Source organism: Syngnathus typhle, linkage group LG20 (assembly GCF_033458585.1).
Source record: "Syngnathus typhle isolate RoL2023-S1 ecotype Sweden linkage group LG20, RoL_Styp_1.0, whole genome shotgun sequence".
Classification (NCBI taxonomy): domain Eukaryota; kingdom Metazoa; phylum Chordata; class Actinopteri; order Syngnathiformes; family Syngnathidae; genus Syngnathus; species Syngnathus typhle.
This window is the reverse complement of record NC_083757.1, coordinates 8,969,794-8,989,148: the sequence shown is the minus strand read 5'-3', so window position 1 is coordinate 8,989,148 and position 19,355 is coordinate 8,969,794. Positions and strand designations below refer to the sequence as shown.

Sequence of the window (19,355 nt, the reverse complement as noted above, 5' to 3'; positions counted from 1 at the left end):
AACACGCTCCATACGAACACAATGCTGTTGTATCAGACACTTGCTCGATCACCTGCTCGTTTGCTGTCACAATGTACCCTACACAAATCCGAAACATTTCTTTGCGATCGAGTTTGCTAGCGCATGCGCAGTGATACTGACCGGCAGAATAACATCCGGTTGTTCCCAAAGATTATCTAGCTGTTGGTGAGTCTGGTGGTGCGGGAGCGCAGGCTCCTGTACCTCTTCCCAGAGGGCAGATGATCAAACAAAGAGTCATGTCAATATAATTTCTAGTAGTAGTGTGGTCGATTAATAAGTGGAAAGGGATGTGCAGACTACATGAATTTGTTTTCTTCAAAGTATTGTGGAACAGGATGTCCAGACAGGGAGGACATCTCAAGGCCGACGGGGAACGCGAATAACAACTCGTCGTGGTCCAGACACCTGTGCTGAGCAGGGGAAAACCCAAACGAGGAGGAGCTGGCCATCAACCATCGACCAATCACCACACAATATTTTGCATGCTTGAATATTCATATTATGTTTCTTTAAAACTGGGCAACCCAGAAGAATGTGTTGTCTTTTGATGGTCACAGAAGGCACACAAGTTTTTTGTGTTAAGGACCCGAGACCCAGGCGCCTGTATTAGCTTGCTTTGTCAGGATTACACAATTGGTCAATTCGGCCTAATTGATCTACTGGTCTTCTCTTTGACCGAACGAACTCGCAAAATTGTTAGGTGCGACATTGTGTGGATTTGGACATAACAACTCTTGTGTTAAGTGTTGATCGCAATTTGGAGTCAGATCAATAACTAAAATCCGTAGCCTAACACATTGAAAGGATTCAATGGGGAAAAAAAAGGTTCAAATAGTTGCAAGTTGCATCCTTTTTCTTTGGGAGGCGGTTCCAAGCCTTCCAGTTCAGCCCTTTCGTGATTCCACGCCCCGCGCACCACTAGTACCACGGCCCCACGTCAGATTCGGATCCAAAGTATGCAACTCGCAAAGAAGATTTCAACCTTGCCTCCTGAACTACCGTTTTTTTCCGTGTATAGTGCGCCCCCATGTATAATACGCACCCTAAAAATGGCATGCTGATGCTGAAAAAAAGCCTGTACCCATGTATAATACGCACCCAATTTTTATGAATTTTTTTTTATGATTTTTTTTTTTTTTAAGTCCCAATGATCGTCACACACGCAGGGAGGCAATGGGTCCCATTTTTATAGTCTTTGGTATGGTCTTAACTAGGCTGGATGTAATCTTTTTTGTTGGCGTTGATTTCTCCAACTGCCCATAAACGCACCACCGCGCTCCGTGCGCGCACCGGAAAGAGGCGTGCGGACGTGAAAAAGGCGGCTCTGTATGGGAGAGACGTTGAAGAGGAATAAAAACACCCTTGGAAACCAAAACTTGGTGATTTCAAGTTTCATTTCGAGGGACATTTGTCACGTCTCGTCCCCAGTTTTGCTATGTGTCTAGGTTGCCATAGTTTCTGTTCGCGTCGCCCCTCTCTTCCTGTGTCACCTCAATCGATGTAACGTGTTTTGTATTTAAGTCCTGTCTGCCCCTCGCTCACCGTCGGATCATTGCATGTGTTACTGTCATGATGTCTGTTTGCTTTCTGTTCCTGTCTTTGGTAATGTCACCCTGTCTTTTTGTTCCACGACTTTGTCGGTCAGTCCTGTTGTTGGTTTTGTTTTCTAAAAAAAAATAAAAAAAAAATAAAAATAAAAATAAAAAAATCAAACATTTTTTGTACCCATGTATAATGCGCACCCCAGATTTTAGGACAATAAATTCGTTAAATTTTGCGCACTATACACGGAAAGAAACAGTAATATTCAGGAGACAAGGTTCAAATCAGGCAATATATGTTCAATAACTTTATTGGAATTGTTCTTTTTCTTTTTTTTTTTGCAGATTAAAAAGAATGGCAACATTTTTTAGTTTTTCACAAGTGGATTTAAATGGCCGATGAGGGGCATTGAACTCCAACATGTCAAGTGCTGCAATGTTCCAACTGCAGACAGAATAATAGAAAATATGAACTGTTTTTGTCTTTCAGACATTAACCCGCTCAATTATTCTCCAAAGAATAACGTAAAGCTCGAAACTAGCATCAAATAAAGTTGATCAGAGCTTGTCGCGGGTGAGAGGCGCCGCCGTGTGGTCACATAAGCAAACTACATGTTAAGATAAAAATAAAGTACAGTGCCGCACTGCACTATAGTGCAATAAAATTAAGTAAAATAAAACAAATGTAACTTAAAATGTAAAACCTGAACACATGATAAAAGCTAACTAAACCCAAACGTTGAGTTTGAGTCTTAAGTTCGAACTGGTACGTCTTCTTGAAATGACCTTAATACCTTCGTTTTGACGTCTTGCAGTAGCCGCAATGTTACACAGTTGCTAAATTCGAAAAATAGGACAAAAATGAATTCAATGATCGCTTGGGTGTAGAAATGAAACATTGCCGAAGCAGGAGTAAAACAACTCTGATAGAAAGCAAGTAAAAGTGTCAAACAGCTTAAAGATATAAAGAAAAGCGTTTGCAAAGAGTCTAAACCATATGTGTGTCAAACTCAAGGCCCGCGAGATCATTTTATATTATTGTTACTAATGGCCCGACGATATGAAGCGATGATAACACAATAAACTACAGATCCCATAATGCAGTGCTTTCGCTGCCTTGCTGAGCGTTTTTCCGCGGCAATCAGGACAAGTGCTTGTTGCTGCAAGTTATTGCGAAGCTAGCCCCTCATGATGCCGAAGAGAAAAGTTGATTCTGAAAACAAAGCCTTTAAAAAGGTTGAGTATATGTTTACTGACATTGCCGGTAAGCCCGTTTGTCTCATGTGTGGCGCTAATGTGGCTGTATTGAAAGATTTTAATCTAAGACGGCACTATGAAACAAAACATCTGGATAACCTGAAAGACCTGAATGCAGAGCAGAATGACAGAAGGTAGAAGAGTTAAAGAAAAGGTAAAGAAGAAGCTGATATTCCAGCAGACGTTTTTCACCCGTTCAAAATCACAAAGTGAAGCTGGTGTGAAAGCGAATTTTATCGTGGCAGAGGAGATCGCCAAAGCAGGTTGTTATTGCTGAAAAGCACAAATTGGTGGAGAAGAAAGATCTCAGCAACCTCGACGATAGGGGTGTAAATCGCGGGGTTTGTCACGATACGATATAATATCGATATAAAGAACTACGATACGATATTTGCCGATATCTTAAAGCCTGCTGCGATTCATTCACGATATATCGCGATATAGTCCTCTACGATCGATGTATACATTTTTTTTAATAAAAACTATAGAACAATATCCTGATTTATAACAATTCATACGCAAAATCAACAAGGTACTGCAAACTCTTTATTTAGGAAATTACAAGAGTATTGTAGTATACAAATTGCTTACTTTAACACTGAACTTTGATGTCGTGTTTTTTCTTTAAATGTGCGGCGAGATTTGTGCTCCCTGAATATTTGATCACCGCATGGCAGGATTTACAAACTGCACGTGTCTTGTTCGTTGAGCCATCTTTTCTTTGGAATCCAAAGTGCTTCCAAACGAATGACTTGAAGCCTAAAGGGGACCCAATTCCCTCGTCTTTTTGGACACTAGCCATAGCACCAGCCCAGGAGCCGCGTACTAGTTGTCGACTCCCCTTTCACGTGCAGCAACGCCGCGCACTGCTCCAGGGCTCGAAACTAACGATTGCCCGATTGCCCGGGGCAAGTAGCGATGGCAGACGGGCAAGTAGAATTTTTTCCTCACTTGCCCGAACTTGCCCTGCCATAATACCATGTTTTCAAGCTGTAAAAAGACGATTTTGTGCATAATTTCTCGCAACTTCTGCCGCTTCTGGTCCGACATTTTGTTTTCTAGGGAGCGGTTAGTTTCTCGTGTCAGTCTGCAATACATTGATAACGGCAAAGCGCTTCGTAATTAAATGCATGCTCTCTCACCCGTCCCTGGCTCTTCTGCGCCTGCGCACCAGCAGAGCTTGTTTCCGGGTGGCGGATACGAAGGCATATGAAGGCAAAACTTATAGTGTTGTCTTTTTTATTGCAAAAATGTGTCGGGCAAGTAAAAATGCACTCCAAAAAAATTCGGGCAAGTAAAATTTTGTTTCGGGCAAGTAAAATTTTCTCCAACTTGCCCGAGGGCAACTTGGGCAAAAAATAAGCTTCGAGTCCTGTGCTCCCTGCTCCCGGAAAGAGGAAGCAAGCAACAATGAACTGGATTTCAAAATAAAGTCGCGTCTAATGTCCGAGGTCAAACACGGCGATATAAATCGATGTTTACCTTTAGCATCGATGCCAATAAATCGTAGAGCATTATATGGATTAATCGATGTGTATCGATGTATCGTTACACCCCTACTCAACGACCGTCTGCAGCTGGAGGTGAGCAAGCTGAGGGAGGAAACTCCACACAGGTAGGGCCAGAGGTGGAATCGAACCAGCACCCACCTAACTGTGAGGCGGACGTGCTACCCAGTGCCCCACCGAGCCGCCCTTAGGATCCATCCGTTGCATAGTTTCTTTGAACCATTGCAAAGAGTGAGTTGGTTTTTTTATGTGTATTTACAAAGGAACCTTTGTTTGACTTTGAAGAAACCTCTATGCAGTTTCTTTGATAAGTGCAATCAGGCATTGGTGTAATGCATGACACTGAGTCTTTCCTGGATCAGCAGAAGCAAGCTCGAGATGGCGACCCCAGAAAACATTCCTCAAGGTGCAAACAACGCCCTCTCCCAGGAGGTGGAAGATCTCCGCAAGCTCAACGACCTTCTGGGCATTTACGTCGACAACGCCCGTTCCCGGGAAGTGGGGAACGCCGGCTTGCTTTTGCGCATCACTGAATCCGAAACAGAGGTGTCCCGGCAGCTGACGGGCCTGAAGGCCGTTTTCGAGACGGAGCTGGCGGATGCCCGTGCGACTCTGGACTCTGAGGCCAAAGAGCGTGCACGTCTGGAGCTGGAGGTGAGCAAGCTGAGGGAGGAAATCAAGGAGCTGAAAGCAAGGTGAGGCCCGGCCATTTTATCAAAAATATGCCAACAACAAAATGGATGCTGGATATTAGTGCTGACATAATTGCTTTGCTGCTGGGGCCACACCCCAAGGAAAATCCTCCTCGTGACTAATTGCAGCTCAACATTGGACTCCCAGTTAACCATCCCATAGTCCAGGGGCGGGCAAACTTTTTGACTTGCGGGCCGAATTGGGTTCTAAATTTTGACCGGGGGGCCGAACCAGGAGCAGATGGATGTAGTGTTTGTGTGTAAAGGTCATATAAATGACATGTAAAGGTCATTGCATAAAAGCTTTTTACTTTTAGCATGGATTTTTTGAAAACAAATGCATTTATTAACAGCATTAAAAAAATATTTCACCAAAAAACTACTATCAGTGATTCTTATTAAATACGACATTGTTATGATGTATAACATTTTCCATCACTTCAGCGCCTGCAGGTCAGATTTATGAAATATGTTTATCTAATGAGGCAACATCACATCCAACGGCAAACATTCTGACCAAATACATCATCTTGAAGAATCAGTGAAAGAATACATCTAAATAAAGAAATCAATAGTATTGTTGGTTTCCCTTTTTTGCCAGTGCATCATAGTCTGGGGTAAAATGTTGATTGATTGATTGATTGATTGATTGAATATTTATTGATCCCCAGGGGTGGGGAAATTCAGGCCCCAGCAGTATTCATACCACAGAGTGGGTATACAAAAGACGCACAAATGGCATGAGCGCAACTCAACAGGCTCTCATAAGGCTGCCACACAACGGCGCCACAAAGAAAGCCAGAAAGTGCTCAAGATAAAAGCCATCAAAGCAAAACAAAGATAAAAGACAAAGGAAAAAAAGTAACTGTGGCCAACCAGCACCCCTCAATACAAGAGAACACCCCAAAACACACTAAATAGCCTCCACGGGGTCCATAGACAGGTGTAGGGGCAGTCCAGTTCAACGGCGCCCAATGGACCGTGGTCGTGAATCGGTGAAAAACATCACAAAGCAGGCAAACGTGTGAGCAGCGTCCTGGGCACCCAGTCGGGTGCACGTGCAGATGGTCACCACGGGGCTAGCATGGCGAAAGTCGTTGGTTCCGACGAGCACGAGGGAGCGGACTCCCCACAGGGGTTGCGGCTGCAAGGCCAAGGCGAGGGACCCGGTCATCACTGCCCGGATAAGCAGGAAGCCGCCGTAGAGTTACGCCGGTCTCGACCGATGATCCCGGTCCCAGGAAGAAAAAAAAATAATACAAAATATCCGATCCGAAGAGATACCGAGGTGCGGTAGAAGGCACCAGCATCGCCGAATGGACAAAAAGACAGAAAGAAAAAGGAGAAAAGAAAGAAATAAAGAGGAAAAGAGAGAACACTGCTGGGAGGCAGCCACTTACGGCGCCATACCGAAAGAAAATTCTTAGGATAGAGCCGAGGTGTCGGTCCGTTAACCTAGATCTGTGACTGGCTTTGTTGACGTTCATGTGGCTGAACGTCACGTCGCGTACGTCGAGCCAAATTGCCCACTCTCTTTTAAACACTCGGCACTGTGTCCACCTTGCTTTTTCTTGGGCGACTCATTTTAATAGAAGGATTCCAGGGTAAGGTTTGTGGGTGGCTTTAGCGTAAAACTGTATCTGAAAACTCAGCACGCGAATTACGAGAATATTGACGTCACAGCCTACACTCAAAATTCGGCACTGATAGATGAAATGACTACGTACTACTGAGTACGCACATGTACTTGTGAGTGTGCACCGAGCTTTCTGACGGCTCCCGGGAGTAAATGCGCGGGCGGGCGGGCGCTTTCCCATCTACTGGGGAAACATAGTAATTGTAGGGAAAATGACCCCCCCAAACATTTATAATACACTTTATTCAGGTTTGGCGGGCCGGATTAAACGGCCCCGTGGGCCGGATGTGGCCCGCGGGCCGTAGTTTGCCCATGTCTGCCATAGTCGCATATCAACATAAATAGCACATTTGACTGCGTCCATCCATTTTCCATATTCCCAGTTTATTACACGATTATCATCACTATCGCTTATTTTTAATTCATGAGAATAAAGCTGAGTCATTCTCACGTCTCACGTAGGAGTTGCGCAAGGTCAAACGCCGGCACGAGTCTCGCATGGTGGATTTTGAAAACGCCCCCCAGGAAGATTATGAAAGTAAACTGCCCGAAGCCTTGATGAAGATGCAAAGCCAGCATGAACTTCAAATTAAACTCTACCTTCAAAAAGAGGTAACCATTTATCATTTGGACCTTAGAATCTGTCTCAGCTGCAAAAGTTTAAAAAGTCTGTGTTGACACTAGCTTGCAGCCCGTGATGCAAAAGTGAAAGATCTGGAGGAGGCTCTGTCTCCAAAGAGAGACCTCCTCGGGGAGAAAGACCGAGAAATGGTCGACATGAGGGAGCGGTTGGAGCAGAAGCTGGATAAGTATCAGGAGCTAATGGATTTCAAGCTAGCGTTGGATCTGGAGATAAGTGCCTACAGGAGCTGGATGAGTATCAGGAGCTAATGGATGTCAAGCTAGTGCTGGATATGGAGATAATTGCCTACAGGTAGGTGCTTGACAGCGAGGAGGAGAGGTGTGTGTGGCTTACAAACATACCACAACTTTTCCTCTCATAGCAATTAATGTCTCCACGTTTGTCCGCACGGTACGCTCGACCACGTCGGCCAGCGGGAAGAGGAAGCGTCCCAACGACACGGACAGCGAGGCTTCGAGCTTCGCCGGAAGCACTGTGACTCGTACTCCCATCACCCAGCAGGCCTCTGCTAGCGGGCAGGTCACCGTGGATGAGGTGGAGCAGGACGGCAAATATGTCCGACTCAGCAATAAAGGAGATGAGGTCAGTGGATGTGTCACAGTGGAACATCGCACATCTTACAAAATTTACACATTTTCCAGTAACGACTAACCTGTTGAGATCAATTTCAGCTGCACGGCACACGAGGAGCTCCAGCAGACCCGGATCCGACTGGAGTCCCTTTCGCACCCTAACCCTAACTCTAACAGGACGCCACTCAGAAGGGGAAGGAGTTCAGGACCCCAACAGCCTGGAGATCACAAACTCCGCCAGTGGCGAGCAGTGCTTGCATCCCACTACAGAGTCCCGGCACCATTCGTCACGGATGTAGACGCGCATTCCACCTTCTCGCGATGTTCCCCCTCGTACAATGGCCCGGTCCGCCCGCTAGCCGCTCCAGATGTACAGCAGAGTCCGGAATGTTGACGGTCAACCAAGTCCCAGTGAACACGAGCACACAGCAGTTACGCACTGTCCGGTTCGTAGATCTCAGCAGGCGAATGTCAACCATGTTGTTGTCCAGCGATCGAATATTCGCCAGAAGAATGGAAGGCACGGCCGGGCGAGCCGAGTTGGCTTCAGCCTCCTCGCACACCGCTTCCGACGCTCCCCAACCGGGGGAGGAATAGCAGAAGATGCTTAGATTCACATTATGATCATTCTGGAAGGACAGTGTGGTTCACTCTTGTGATGGTGGTACCACAACTGAGCCCTGCGAGCTCCATCAGATGGTCCACACTGAAGCCGTACTCACTGAAGAGCTCCTCATCAATGCGCTGGGCTTCCTCTTGTCTGCAGAAGAAATACAAGTACCGTTTTTTTTCCATGTATAATGCGCAAAATTTAACTAATTTATTGTCCTAAAATCTGGGGTGCGCATTATACATGGGTACAAATAAATATATATATATTTTTTAATCCGGATATGATCCGGAGGCCGCCATTACAGATACGCTTTCTTCTCTGGTGTTCACTTCAAACACGCTCCATACGAACACAATGCTGTTGTATCAGACACTTGCTCGATCACCTGCTCGTTTGCTGTCACAATGTACCCTACACAAATCCGAAACATTTCTTTGCGATCGAGTTTGCTAGCGCATGCGCAGTGATACTGACCGGCAGAATAACATCCGGTTGTTCCCAAAGATTATCTAGCTGTTGGTGAGTCTGGTGGTGCGGGAGCGCAGGCTCCTGTACCTCTTCCCAGAGGGCAGATGATCAAACAAAGAGTCATATCAATATAATTTCTAGTAGTAGTGTGGTCGATTAATAAGTGGAAAGGGATGTGCAGACTACATGAATTTGTTTTCTTCAAAGTATTGTGGAACAGGATGTCCAGACAGGGAGGACATCTCAAGGCCGACGGGGAACGCGAATAACAACTCGTCGTGGTCCAGACACCTGTGCTGAGCAGGGGAAAACCCAAACGGGGAGGAGCTGGCCATCAACCATCGACCAATCACCACACAATATTTTGCATGCTTGAATATTCATATTATGTTTCTTTAAAACTGGGCAACCCAGAAGAATGTGTTGTCTTTTGATGGTCACAGAAGGCACACAAGTTTTTTGTGTTAAGGACCCGAGACCCAGGCGCCTGTATTAGCTTGCTTTGTCAGGATTACACAATTGGTCAATTCGGCCTAATTAATCTACTGGTCTTCTCTTTGACCGAACGAACTCGCAAAATTGTTAGGTGCGACATTGTGTGGATTTGGACATAACAACTCTTGTGTTAAGTGTTGATCGCAATTTGGAGTCAGATCAATAACTAAAATCCGTAGCCTAACACATTGAAAGGATTCAATGGGGAAAAAAAAGGTTCAAATAGTTGCAAGTTGCATCCTTTTTCTTTGGGAGGCGGTTCCAAGCCTTCCAGTTCAGCCCTTTCGCCCCGCGCACCACTAGTACCACGGCCCCACGTCAGATTCGGATCCAAAGTATGCAACTCGCAAAGAAGATTTCAACCTTGCCTCCTGAATTACCGTTTTTTTCCGTGTATAGTGCGCCCCCATGTATAATACGCACCCTAAAAATGGCATGCTGATGCTGAAAAAAAGCCTGTACCCATGTATAATACGCACCCAATTTTTATGAATTTTTTTTTATGATTTTTTATTTTTTTTTTTAAGTCCCAATGATCGTCACACACGCAGGGAGGCAATGGGTCCCATTTTTATAGTCTTTGGTATGGTCTTAACTAGGCTGGATGTAATCTTTTTTGTTGGCGTTGATATCTCCGACTGCCCATAAACGCACCACCGCGCTCCGTGCGCGCACGGGAAAGAGGCGTGCGGACGTGAAAAAGGCGGCTCTGTATGGGAGAGACGTTGAAGAGGAATAAAAACACCCTTGGAAACCAAAACTTGGTGATTTCAAGTTTCATTTCGAGGGACATTTGTCACGTCTCGTCCCCAGTTTTGCTATGTGTCTAGGTTGCCATAGTTTCTGTTCGCGTCGCCCCTCTCTTCCTGTGTCACCTCAATCGATGTAACGTGTTTTGTATTTAAGTCCTGTCTGCCCCTCGCTCACCGTCGGATCATTGCATGTGTTACTGTCATGATGTCTGTTTGCTTTCTGTTCCTGTCTTTGGTAATGTCCCCCTGTCTTTTTGTTCCATGACTTTGTCGGTCAGTCCTGTTGTTGGTTTTGTTTTAACTAAAAACAAACAAAAAAATAAAAATTAAAAAAAAAAAAAAATTTGTACCCATGTATAATGCGCACCCCAGATTTTAGGACAATAAATTCGTTAAATTTTGCGCACTATACACGGAAAAAAACGGTAATATTCAGGAGACAAGGTTCAAATCAGGCAATATATGATCAATAACATTTTTGGAATTGTTCTTTTTTTTTTTTTTTTGCAGATTAAAAAGAATGGCAACATTTTTTATTTTTTCACAAGTGGATTTAAATGGCCGATGAGGGGCATTGAACTCCAACATGTCAAGTGCTGCAATGTTCCAACTGCAGACAGAATAATAGAAAATATGAACTGTTTTTGTCTTTCAGACATTAACCCGCTCAATTATTCTCCAAAGAATAACGTAAAGCTCGAAACTAGCATCAAATAAAGTTGATCAGAGCTTGTCGCGGGTGAGAGGCGCCGCCGTGTGGTCACATAAGCAAACTACATGTTAAGATAAAAATAAAGTACAGTGCCGCACTGCACTATAGTGCAATAAAATTAAGTAAAATAAAACAAATGTAACTTAAAATGTAAAACCTGAACACATGATAAAAGCTAACTAAACCCAAACGTTGAGTTTGAGTCTTAAGTTCGAACTGGTACGTCTTCTTGAAATGACCTTAATACCTTCGTTTTGACGTCTTGCAGTAGCCGCAATGTTACACAGTTGCTAAATTCGAAAAATAGGACAAAAATGAATTCAATGATCGCTTGGGTGTAGAAATGAAACATTGCCGAAGCAGGAGTAAAACAACTCTGATAGAAAGCAAGTAAAAGTGTCAAACAGCTTAAAGATATAAAGAAAAGCGTTTGCAAAGAGTCTAAACCATATGTGTGTCAAACTCAAGGCCCGCGAGATCATTTTATATTATTGTTACTAATGGCCCGACGATATGAAGCGATGATAACACAATAAACTACAGATCCCATAATGCAGTGCTTTCGCTGCCTTGCTGAGCGTTTTTCCGCGGCAATCAGGACAAGTGCTTGTTGCTGCGTTATTGCGAAGCTAGCCCCTCATGATGCCGAAGAGAAAAGTTGATTCTGAAAACAAAGCCTTTAAAAAGGTTGAGTATATGTTTACTGACATTGCCGGTAAGCCCGTTTGTCTCATGTGTGGCGCTAATGTGGCTGTATTGAAAGATTTTAATCTAAGACGGCACTATGAAACAAAACATCTGGATAACCTGAAAGACCTGAATGCAGAGCAGAATGACAGAAGGTAGAAGAGTTAAAGAAAAGGTAAAGAAGAAGCTGATATTCCAGCAGACGTTTTTCACCCGTTCAAAATCACAAAGTGAAGCTGCTGTGAAAGCGAATTTTATCGTGGCAGAGGAGATCGCCAAAGCAGGTTGTTATTGCTGAAAAGCACAAATTGGTGGAGAAGAAAGATCTCAGCAACCTCGACGATAGGGGTGTAAATCGCGGGTTTTGTCACGATACGATATAATATCGATATAAAGAACTACGATACGATATTTGCCGATATCTTAAAGCCTGCTGCGATTCATTCACGATATATCGCGATATAGTCCTCTACGATCGATGTATACATTTTTTTTAATAAAAACTATAGAACAATATCCTGATTTATAACAATTCATACGCAAAATCAACAAGGTACTGCAAACTCTTTATTTAGGAAATTACAAGAGTATTGTAGTATACAAATTGCTTACTTTAACACTGAACTTTGATGTCGTGTTTTTTCTTTAAATGTGCGGCGAGATTTGTGCTCCCTGAATATTTGATCACCGCATGGCAGGATTTACAAACTGCACGTGTCTTGTTCGTTGAGCCATCTTTTCTTTGGAATCCAAAGTGCTTCCAAACGAATGACTTGAAGCCTAAAGGGGAGCCAATTTCCTCGTCTTTTTGGACACTAGCCATAGCACCAGCCCAGGAGCCGCGTACTAGTTGTCGACTCCCCTTTCACGTGCAGCAACGCCGCGCACTGCTCCAGGGCTCGAAACTAACGATTGCCCGATTGCCCGGGGCAAGTAGCGATGGCAGACGGGCAAGTAGAATTTTTTCCTCACTTGCCCGAACTTGCCCTGCCATAATACCATGTTTTCAAGCTGTAAAAAGACGATTTTGTGCATAATTTCTCGCAACTTCTGCCGCTTCTGGTCCGACATTTTGTTTTCTAGGGAGCGGTTAGTTTCTCGTGTAAGTCTGCAATACATTGATAACGGCAAAGCGCTTCGTAATTAAATGCATGCTCTCTCACCCGTCCCTGGCTCTTCTGCGCCTGCGCACCAGCAGAGCTTGTTTCCGGTTGGCGGATACGAAGGCATATGAAGGCAAAACTTATAGTGTTGTCTTTTTTATTGCAAAAATGTGTCGGGCAAGTAAAAATCCACTCCAAAAAAATTCGGGCAAGTAAAATTTTGTTTCGGGCAAGTAAAATTTTCTCCAACTTGCCCGAGGGCAACTTGGGCAAAAAATAAGCTTCGAGCCCTGTGCTCTCTGCTCCCGGAAAGAGGAAGCAAGCAACAATGAACTGGATTTCAAAATAAAGTCGCGTCTAATGTCCGAGGTCAAACACGGCGATATAAATCGATGTTTACCTTTAGCATCGATGCCAATAAATCGTAGAGCATTATATGGATTAATCGATGTGTATCGATGTATCGTTACACCCCTACTCAACGACCGTCTGCAGCTGGAGGTGAGCAAGCTGAGGGAGGAAACTCCACACAGGTAGGGCCAGAGGTGGAATCGAACCAGCACCCACCTAACTGTGAGGCGGACGTGCTACCCAGTGCCCCACCGAGCCGCCCTTAGGATCCATCCGTTGCATAGTTTCTTTGAACCATTGCAAAGAGTGAGTTGTTTTTTTTTATGTGTATTTACAAAGGAACCTTTGTTTGACTTTGAAGAAACCTCTATGCAGTTTCTTTGATAAGTGCAATCAGGCATTGGTGTAATGCATGACACTGAGTCTTTCCTGGATCAGCAGAAGCAAGCTCGAGACGGCGACCCCAGAAAACATTCCTCAAGGTGCAAACAACGCCCTCTCCCAGGAGGTGGAAGATCTCCGCAAGCTCAACGACCTTCCGGGCATTTACGTCGACAACGCCCGTTCCCGGGAAGTGGGGAACGCCGGCTTGCTTTTGCGCATCACTGAATCCGAAACAGAGGTGTCCCGGCAGCTGACGGGCCTGAAGGCCGTTTTCGAGACGGAGCTGGCGGATGCCCGTGCGACTCTGGACTCTGAGGCCAAAGAGCGCGCACGTCTGGAGCTGGAGGTGAGCAAGCTGAGGGAGGAAATCAAGGAGCTGAAAGCAAGGTGAGGCCCGGCCATTTTATCAAAAATATGCCAACAACAAAATGGATGCTGGATATTAGTGCTGACATAATTGCTTTGCTGCTGGGGCCACACCCCAAGGAAAATCCTCCTCGTGACTAATTGCAGCTCAACATTGGACTTCCAGTTAACCATCCCATAGTCCAGGGGCGGGCAAACTTTTTGACTTGCGGGCCGAATTGGGTTGCATCATAGTCTGGAGTAAAATTTGTTGTGGTAATTCTTAGGATAGAGCCGAGGTGTCGGTCCATTAACCTAGATCTGTGACTGGCTTTGTTGACGTTCATGTGGCTGAACGTCACGTCGCGTACGTCGAGCCAAATTGGCCACTCTCTTTTAAACACTCGGCACTGTGTCCACCTTGCTTTTTCTTGGGCGACTCATTTTAATAGAAGGATTCCAGGGGAAGGTTTGTGGGTGGCTTTAGCGTAAAACTGTATCTGAAAACTCAGCACGCGAATTACGAGAATATTGACGTCACAGCCTACACTCAAAATTCGGCACTGATAGATGAAATGACTACGTACTACTGAGTACGCACATGTACTTGTGAGTGTGCACCGAGCTTTCTGACGGCTCCCGGGAGTAAATGCGCGGGCGGGCGGGCGCTTTCCCATCTACTGGGGAAACATAGTAATTGTAGGGAAAATGACCCCCCCAAACATTTATAATACACTTTATTCAGGTTTGGCGGGCCGGATTAAACGGCCCCGTGGGCCGGATGTGGCCCGCGGGCCGTAGTTTGCCCATGTCTGCCATAGTCGCATATCAACATAAATAGCACATTTGACTGCGTCCATCCATTTTCCATATTCCCAGTTTATTACACGATTATCATCACTATCGCTTATTTTTAATTCATGAGAATAAAGCTGAGTCATTCTCACGTCTCAAGTAGGAGTTGCGCAAGGTCAAACGCCGGCACGAGTCTCGCATGGTGGAGTTTGAAAACGCCCCCCAAGGAAGATTATGAAAATAAACTGCCCGAAGCCTTGATGAAGATGCAAAGCCAGCATGAACTTCAAATTAAACTCTACCTTCAAAAAGAGGTAACCATTTATCATTTGGACCTTAGAATCTGTCTCAGCTGCAAAAGTTTAAAAAGTCTGTGTTGACACTAGCTTGCAGCCCGTGATGCAAAAGTGAAAGATCTGGACGAGGCTCTGTCTCCAAAGAGGGGACACCATGCGTAGCCTCCTCAGGGAGAAAGACCGAGAAATGGCCGACATGTGGGAGCGGATGCACCAGCAGCTGGATGAGTATCAGGAGCTAATGGAGTTGGAAAACGCCCCCCAGGAAGATTATGTAAGCAAACGGATGAATTCTGCAGCAAACTTGAATACGATGGGAGCAGAAGATCCAATCTGGAGCTTCACCTGCCAGTTCCCCAAATTCTGATCCTAATAGTTGAAATTGATCTCAACAGGTTAGTCGTTACTGGAAAATGTGCAAATTTCGTAAGATGTTCCCCTGTGACACATCCACTGACCTCATCAACTGTATTGCGGAGTCTGACATATTTGCCGTACGAGTCCACCTCATCCAGAGTGACCTGCTGCTCATCCACAGTGACCTGCTGCTCATCCACAGTGACCTGCTGGGCGATTTTAGGACGAGGCACATTGCATCCGCCCAAGCTCAAACCCTCGCTGTCCTTCGGACGTTTCCTCTATTTGCTGGCCGACATGGTTTGGCGTACCCTCGGGACAAACGTGGAGACATTATTTGCTATGAGAGGAAACGTTGTGGTATGTTCTAAAGCTGTAAAAAGACCTCTCCTCCTTGTTCTGGGTCCGCTCCCTCTCTGTAGACAGAGCCTCCTCCAGATCTTTCACTTTTTGGCCGGCTTCCAACTCCACCATGCGAGACTCGTGCTGGCTTTGGACCATGCGCAAGTCCTACGTGAGACGTGAGAATGACTCAGCTTTATTTTCATTAATTAAATAAGCGATAGTGATGGTAATTACCGACCGCGGAATGCAGCTTCTTTTCAAACTCCAGCTCATCTTTAAGGATTTGAATGTGATGCGACTTCCTGAGCAAAAACAATATTAAACCCTCGACGCAGTCAAATGCGCTATTTATATTGATGTGCGACTATGGGATGGTTAACTGAAAGTCCAATTGAGCTGCAATTAGTCACGAGGAGGATTTTCCTTGGGGTGTGGCCCCAGCAGCAAAGCAATTATGTCAGCACTAATATCCACTATCCATTTTGTTGTTGGCATATTTTTGATAAAATGGCCGGGCGGGCCTCACATTGCTTCCAGCTCGTCAAAATCAATCTTCAGCTTGGACAACTTCACCTGCAGACGTTCACGCTCTGTGGCCTCTGAGTCCAGAGCCGCACGGGCTTTCGCCAGATTGGATTCTTTCTTCGTGTCCCTGTGATGACAGATATACACATAAACTGAGAATATGGAAAATTTCGGGCAGTCGGAGAAATCAGCGTGAACAAACAAATACATACAGCCGAGTTAAAAAAACACCAGAACAATCAAGTCAAGTCAAGTTTATTTGTATAGCCCTAAATCACAAGCAGTCTCAAAGGGCTTCACATAGACAGAAATTGACAATTATTCTCAAAGCATCCCCTGATCTTAAGCTCCCAAAAGGGTAAGGAAAAACTTAAAAACCCCTACCAGGGGAAAATGAGAAACCTTGAGAAGACCACAGATGGAAGGATCCCCCTTTCAGGATCACCAGGTTGAAATGGATGCAGAGAGGGCACAAATGATACAACATGAAAATCAATTAAATAAAAAGTGGATGTCCATGTCATAGCAGAGGGCTGCCGAAGGAGCCCTCAATTGTCCTGGCAGTGTCTTCGAGGAGGTTGAGCTGCAGTTCCCCCATCCTGAATTGGCCCACGAGAATCCAGAAAGCCGCTGTCAGCATGGGTGCCACCTAACCACCTCCCCGGCCGGGGAGGGGGGAGGGAGGGGCTGGAGAGGGAGAGAAAACAAACTCCAGCCGAATCGGCCACTACAGGTTAGTTAAAGGCCATGTCATAGAAATGTGTCTTTAAACGTGTCTTAAATGTTTCTACTGAGGTAGCAGTCCTAATATCCATTGGTAGGGCATTCCAAAGCTCTGGAGCCCGAATAGAAAATGCTCTAGAGCCTGCAGACATTTTCTTGGCCCTCGGTGTCGCTAAAAGGGTAGCGTTTTGCGAAGGAAGGTTACGAGACGGAACATAAGGAACAACTAGGTCGACGAGATATGAAGGCGCTAAGCCATGCAGCGATTTATAGGTTAGTAGAAGAACCTTGAAGTCACATCTTAAATGGACCGGGAGCCAATGTAAGTTGGCTAGTATTATCACCATGACAATTGCGAACACACAGAAAGAAAATAAATAACTGGAACATCACTCAAACACCGGTGATCCCATCGTGAGTCCCACATATGGGATGGTTAACTGAAAGTCCAATTGAGCTGCAATTAGTCACGAGGAGGATTTTCCTTGTGGTGTGGCCCCAGCAGCAAAGCAATTGTGTCAGCACTAATATCCACTATCCATTTTGTTGTTGGCATATTTTTGATAAAATGGCCGGGCGGGCCTCACCTTGCTTCCAGCTCGTCAAAATCAATCTTCAGCTTGGACAACTTCACCTGCAGACGTTCACGCTCTGTGGCCTCTGAGTCCAGAGCCGCACGGGCTTTCGCCAGATCGGATTCTTTCTTCGTGTCCCTGAGATGACAGATATACACATAAACTGAGAATATGGAAAATTTCGGGCAGTCGGAGAAATCAGCGTGAACAAACAAATACATACAGCCGAGTTAAAAAACACCAGAACAATCACCATGACAATTGCGAACACACAGAAAGAAAATAAATAACTGGAACATCACTCAAACACCGGTGATCCCAACATCACCACAACAAATTCAATGTCGGTCACACCCTGAACGTATTTCTTTTCCTGGGCCGCGATGTGACTTTTGACACAAATACCTACGCCGCCACCACGTTTTGTAGCCAAGTCAGGACAGTTTGTGTAAGAATCACTTCGGTTCCTGCAAAACATCGTGTAGCCTTCCAAGCAAGCACGTCCATCGGCCACTGATCCTTGGAGGTGTGTCTCTGTGAAGCACAAAACATCAGCGAAAAGCAGTTCGTGATGAGACACGATATCTTGCACGTGACAAGACAGCCCTTCGGTGTTATGATGGACGACAACCAGGTGATTTGCCCGATCTACCGACGGCATCACGTGAAGGAGGGGCATGACGCTCGTCAAAGAATCCTCTGCCATCTCAGCAAGAGCAGCAGTGATTTGTGGATTTGCATGAAGCCTTCTCTCATCCATATGCAGAATATGCAGACCACTGAGCGAAGTCACTCTACTCAGAGCTACGTACCCCATGCCGTGTTCGAAAACACCTTTCAGCGAAACTGCAGCCTGTGACGTTGTCATGCCTTGTACCTTGTGGATCGTGCAGGCAAAAGCAAGCTTGATGGGAAACTGTCGGCGCGTCACTCCAGCCTTGTTCAGCTTCTCCTCCAGTCTGTCAATGTACACGGGGTTAGCAGCACGCGCTGTGTTACTCACATGATCGAGTTCCAAGCCAAGTTTCTGGACACGGGCTTCATTTGGATAGTTCACCAATTTGACAACTTTTGCAAACATCCCGTTGCACAGACCTGATTGAACATCAACGTTCCGTGTGATCATAACACGAGCACCCAAGGCAACTTTGATTGAGTCCGGGAGCTCATTCTTAGCGCTTTGCACAGGGGAAGCTTGCCTTGCCATTCTGCCAGTTCCTTTGTCTTTCTTGTAGTCATCCGCGTCAATCTGCACAATGTCCTTATGAAACAGTTCCAGCATCGCAGAGTTATGGCCATCCACCTGTTTATTGGTGGCAAAAACATGCAGAATATGCTTTGGACACATTTCTGGGGAAGTGTACCTCGTGGCAAGGAGAGCTCTGTCCATTTCCGACAGTTCATCTGACTTTTCTTTGACGCGGAGTCGGTTCAGCAGTTCGGCAAAGGCGACATCGTCTTTCTGCCTCATGATGGCGGTGAGCGTGATCTTTTTGAAGTCGTCACGCCAGTGGTCCAGCCGCGTAGGATCGTACACGCACAGAGGTTTGGACTGTCTCACGGGAGGGAGCTGAAAGAAATCTCCAACAGCAAGAACAGACATGCCACCGAAAGGTAAATTAATTCCTTTGATTTGTTTCAACCTGGCATTCACGTAGGCAAAGAGGTCTTTCGACACCATGGAAATCTCATCGATGATGAGTATTTCGGCGATGGACAGCTCGGCTCTGACTTCGTCCAGTTTATTGCCCAGCCCGTGGTACGGGGGTTTGAGACTTCTCGGCAGTTTGAGTAGACAATGCAACGTTGCCCCGGAAATGTTGAACACCGCCGTGCCAGTGAAAGCTGCGAGAACAACCGTTTGCTTGGAAATGTCGGCCTCCTCAGCCAGTCGTGGTAGTCTCTGCAGTATTTTGGTAGCCTCTGCGTGGATACACTTGATCAGATGCGATTTGCCGG

The 19,355-nt window shown here is 45.5% G+C and overlaps 1 protein-coding gene across 1 annotated transcript; it reads left to right on the top strand.

The window, feature by feature from the left end:
- Nucleotides 1-4,768: 4,768 nt before the first annotated feature.
- On the top strand, nucleotides 4,769-7,874 carry LOC133144977 (prelamin-A/C-like; the record flags this gene model as incomplete). Its single annotated transcript, XM_061268029.1, is given in 4 exon segments — nucleotides 4,769-5,017; nucleotides 7,124-7,523; nucleotides 7,592-7,618; nucleotides 7,690-7,874. Coding segments are annotated over 4 exon segments (861 nt in total), but the record flags the coding sequence as incomplete, so codon positions are not given.
- Between the last annotated feature and the right edge of the window lie 11,481 nt (nucleotides 7,875-19,355).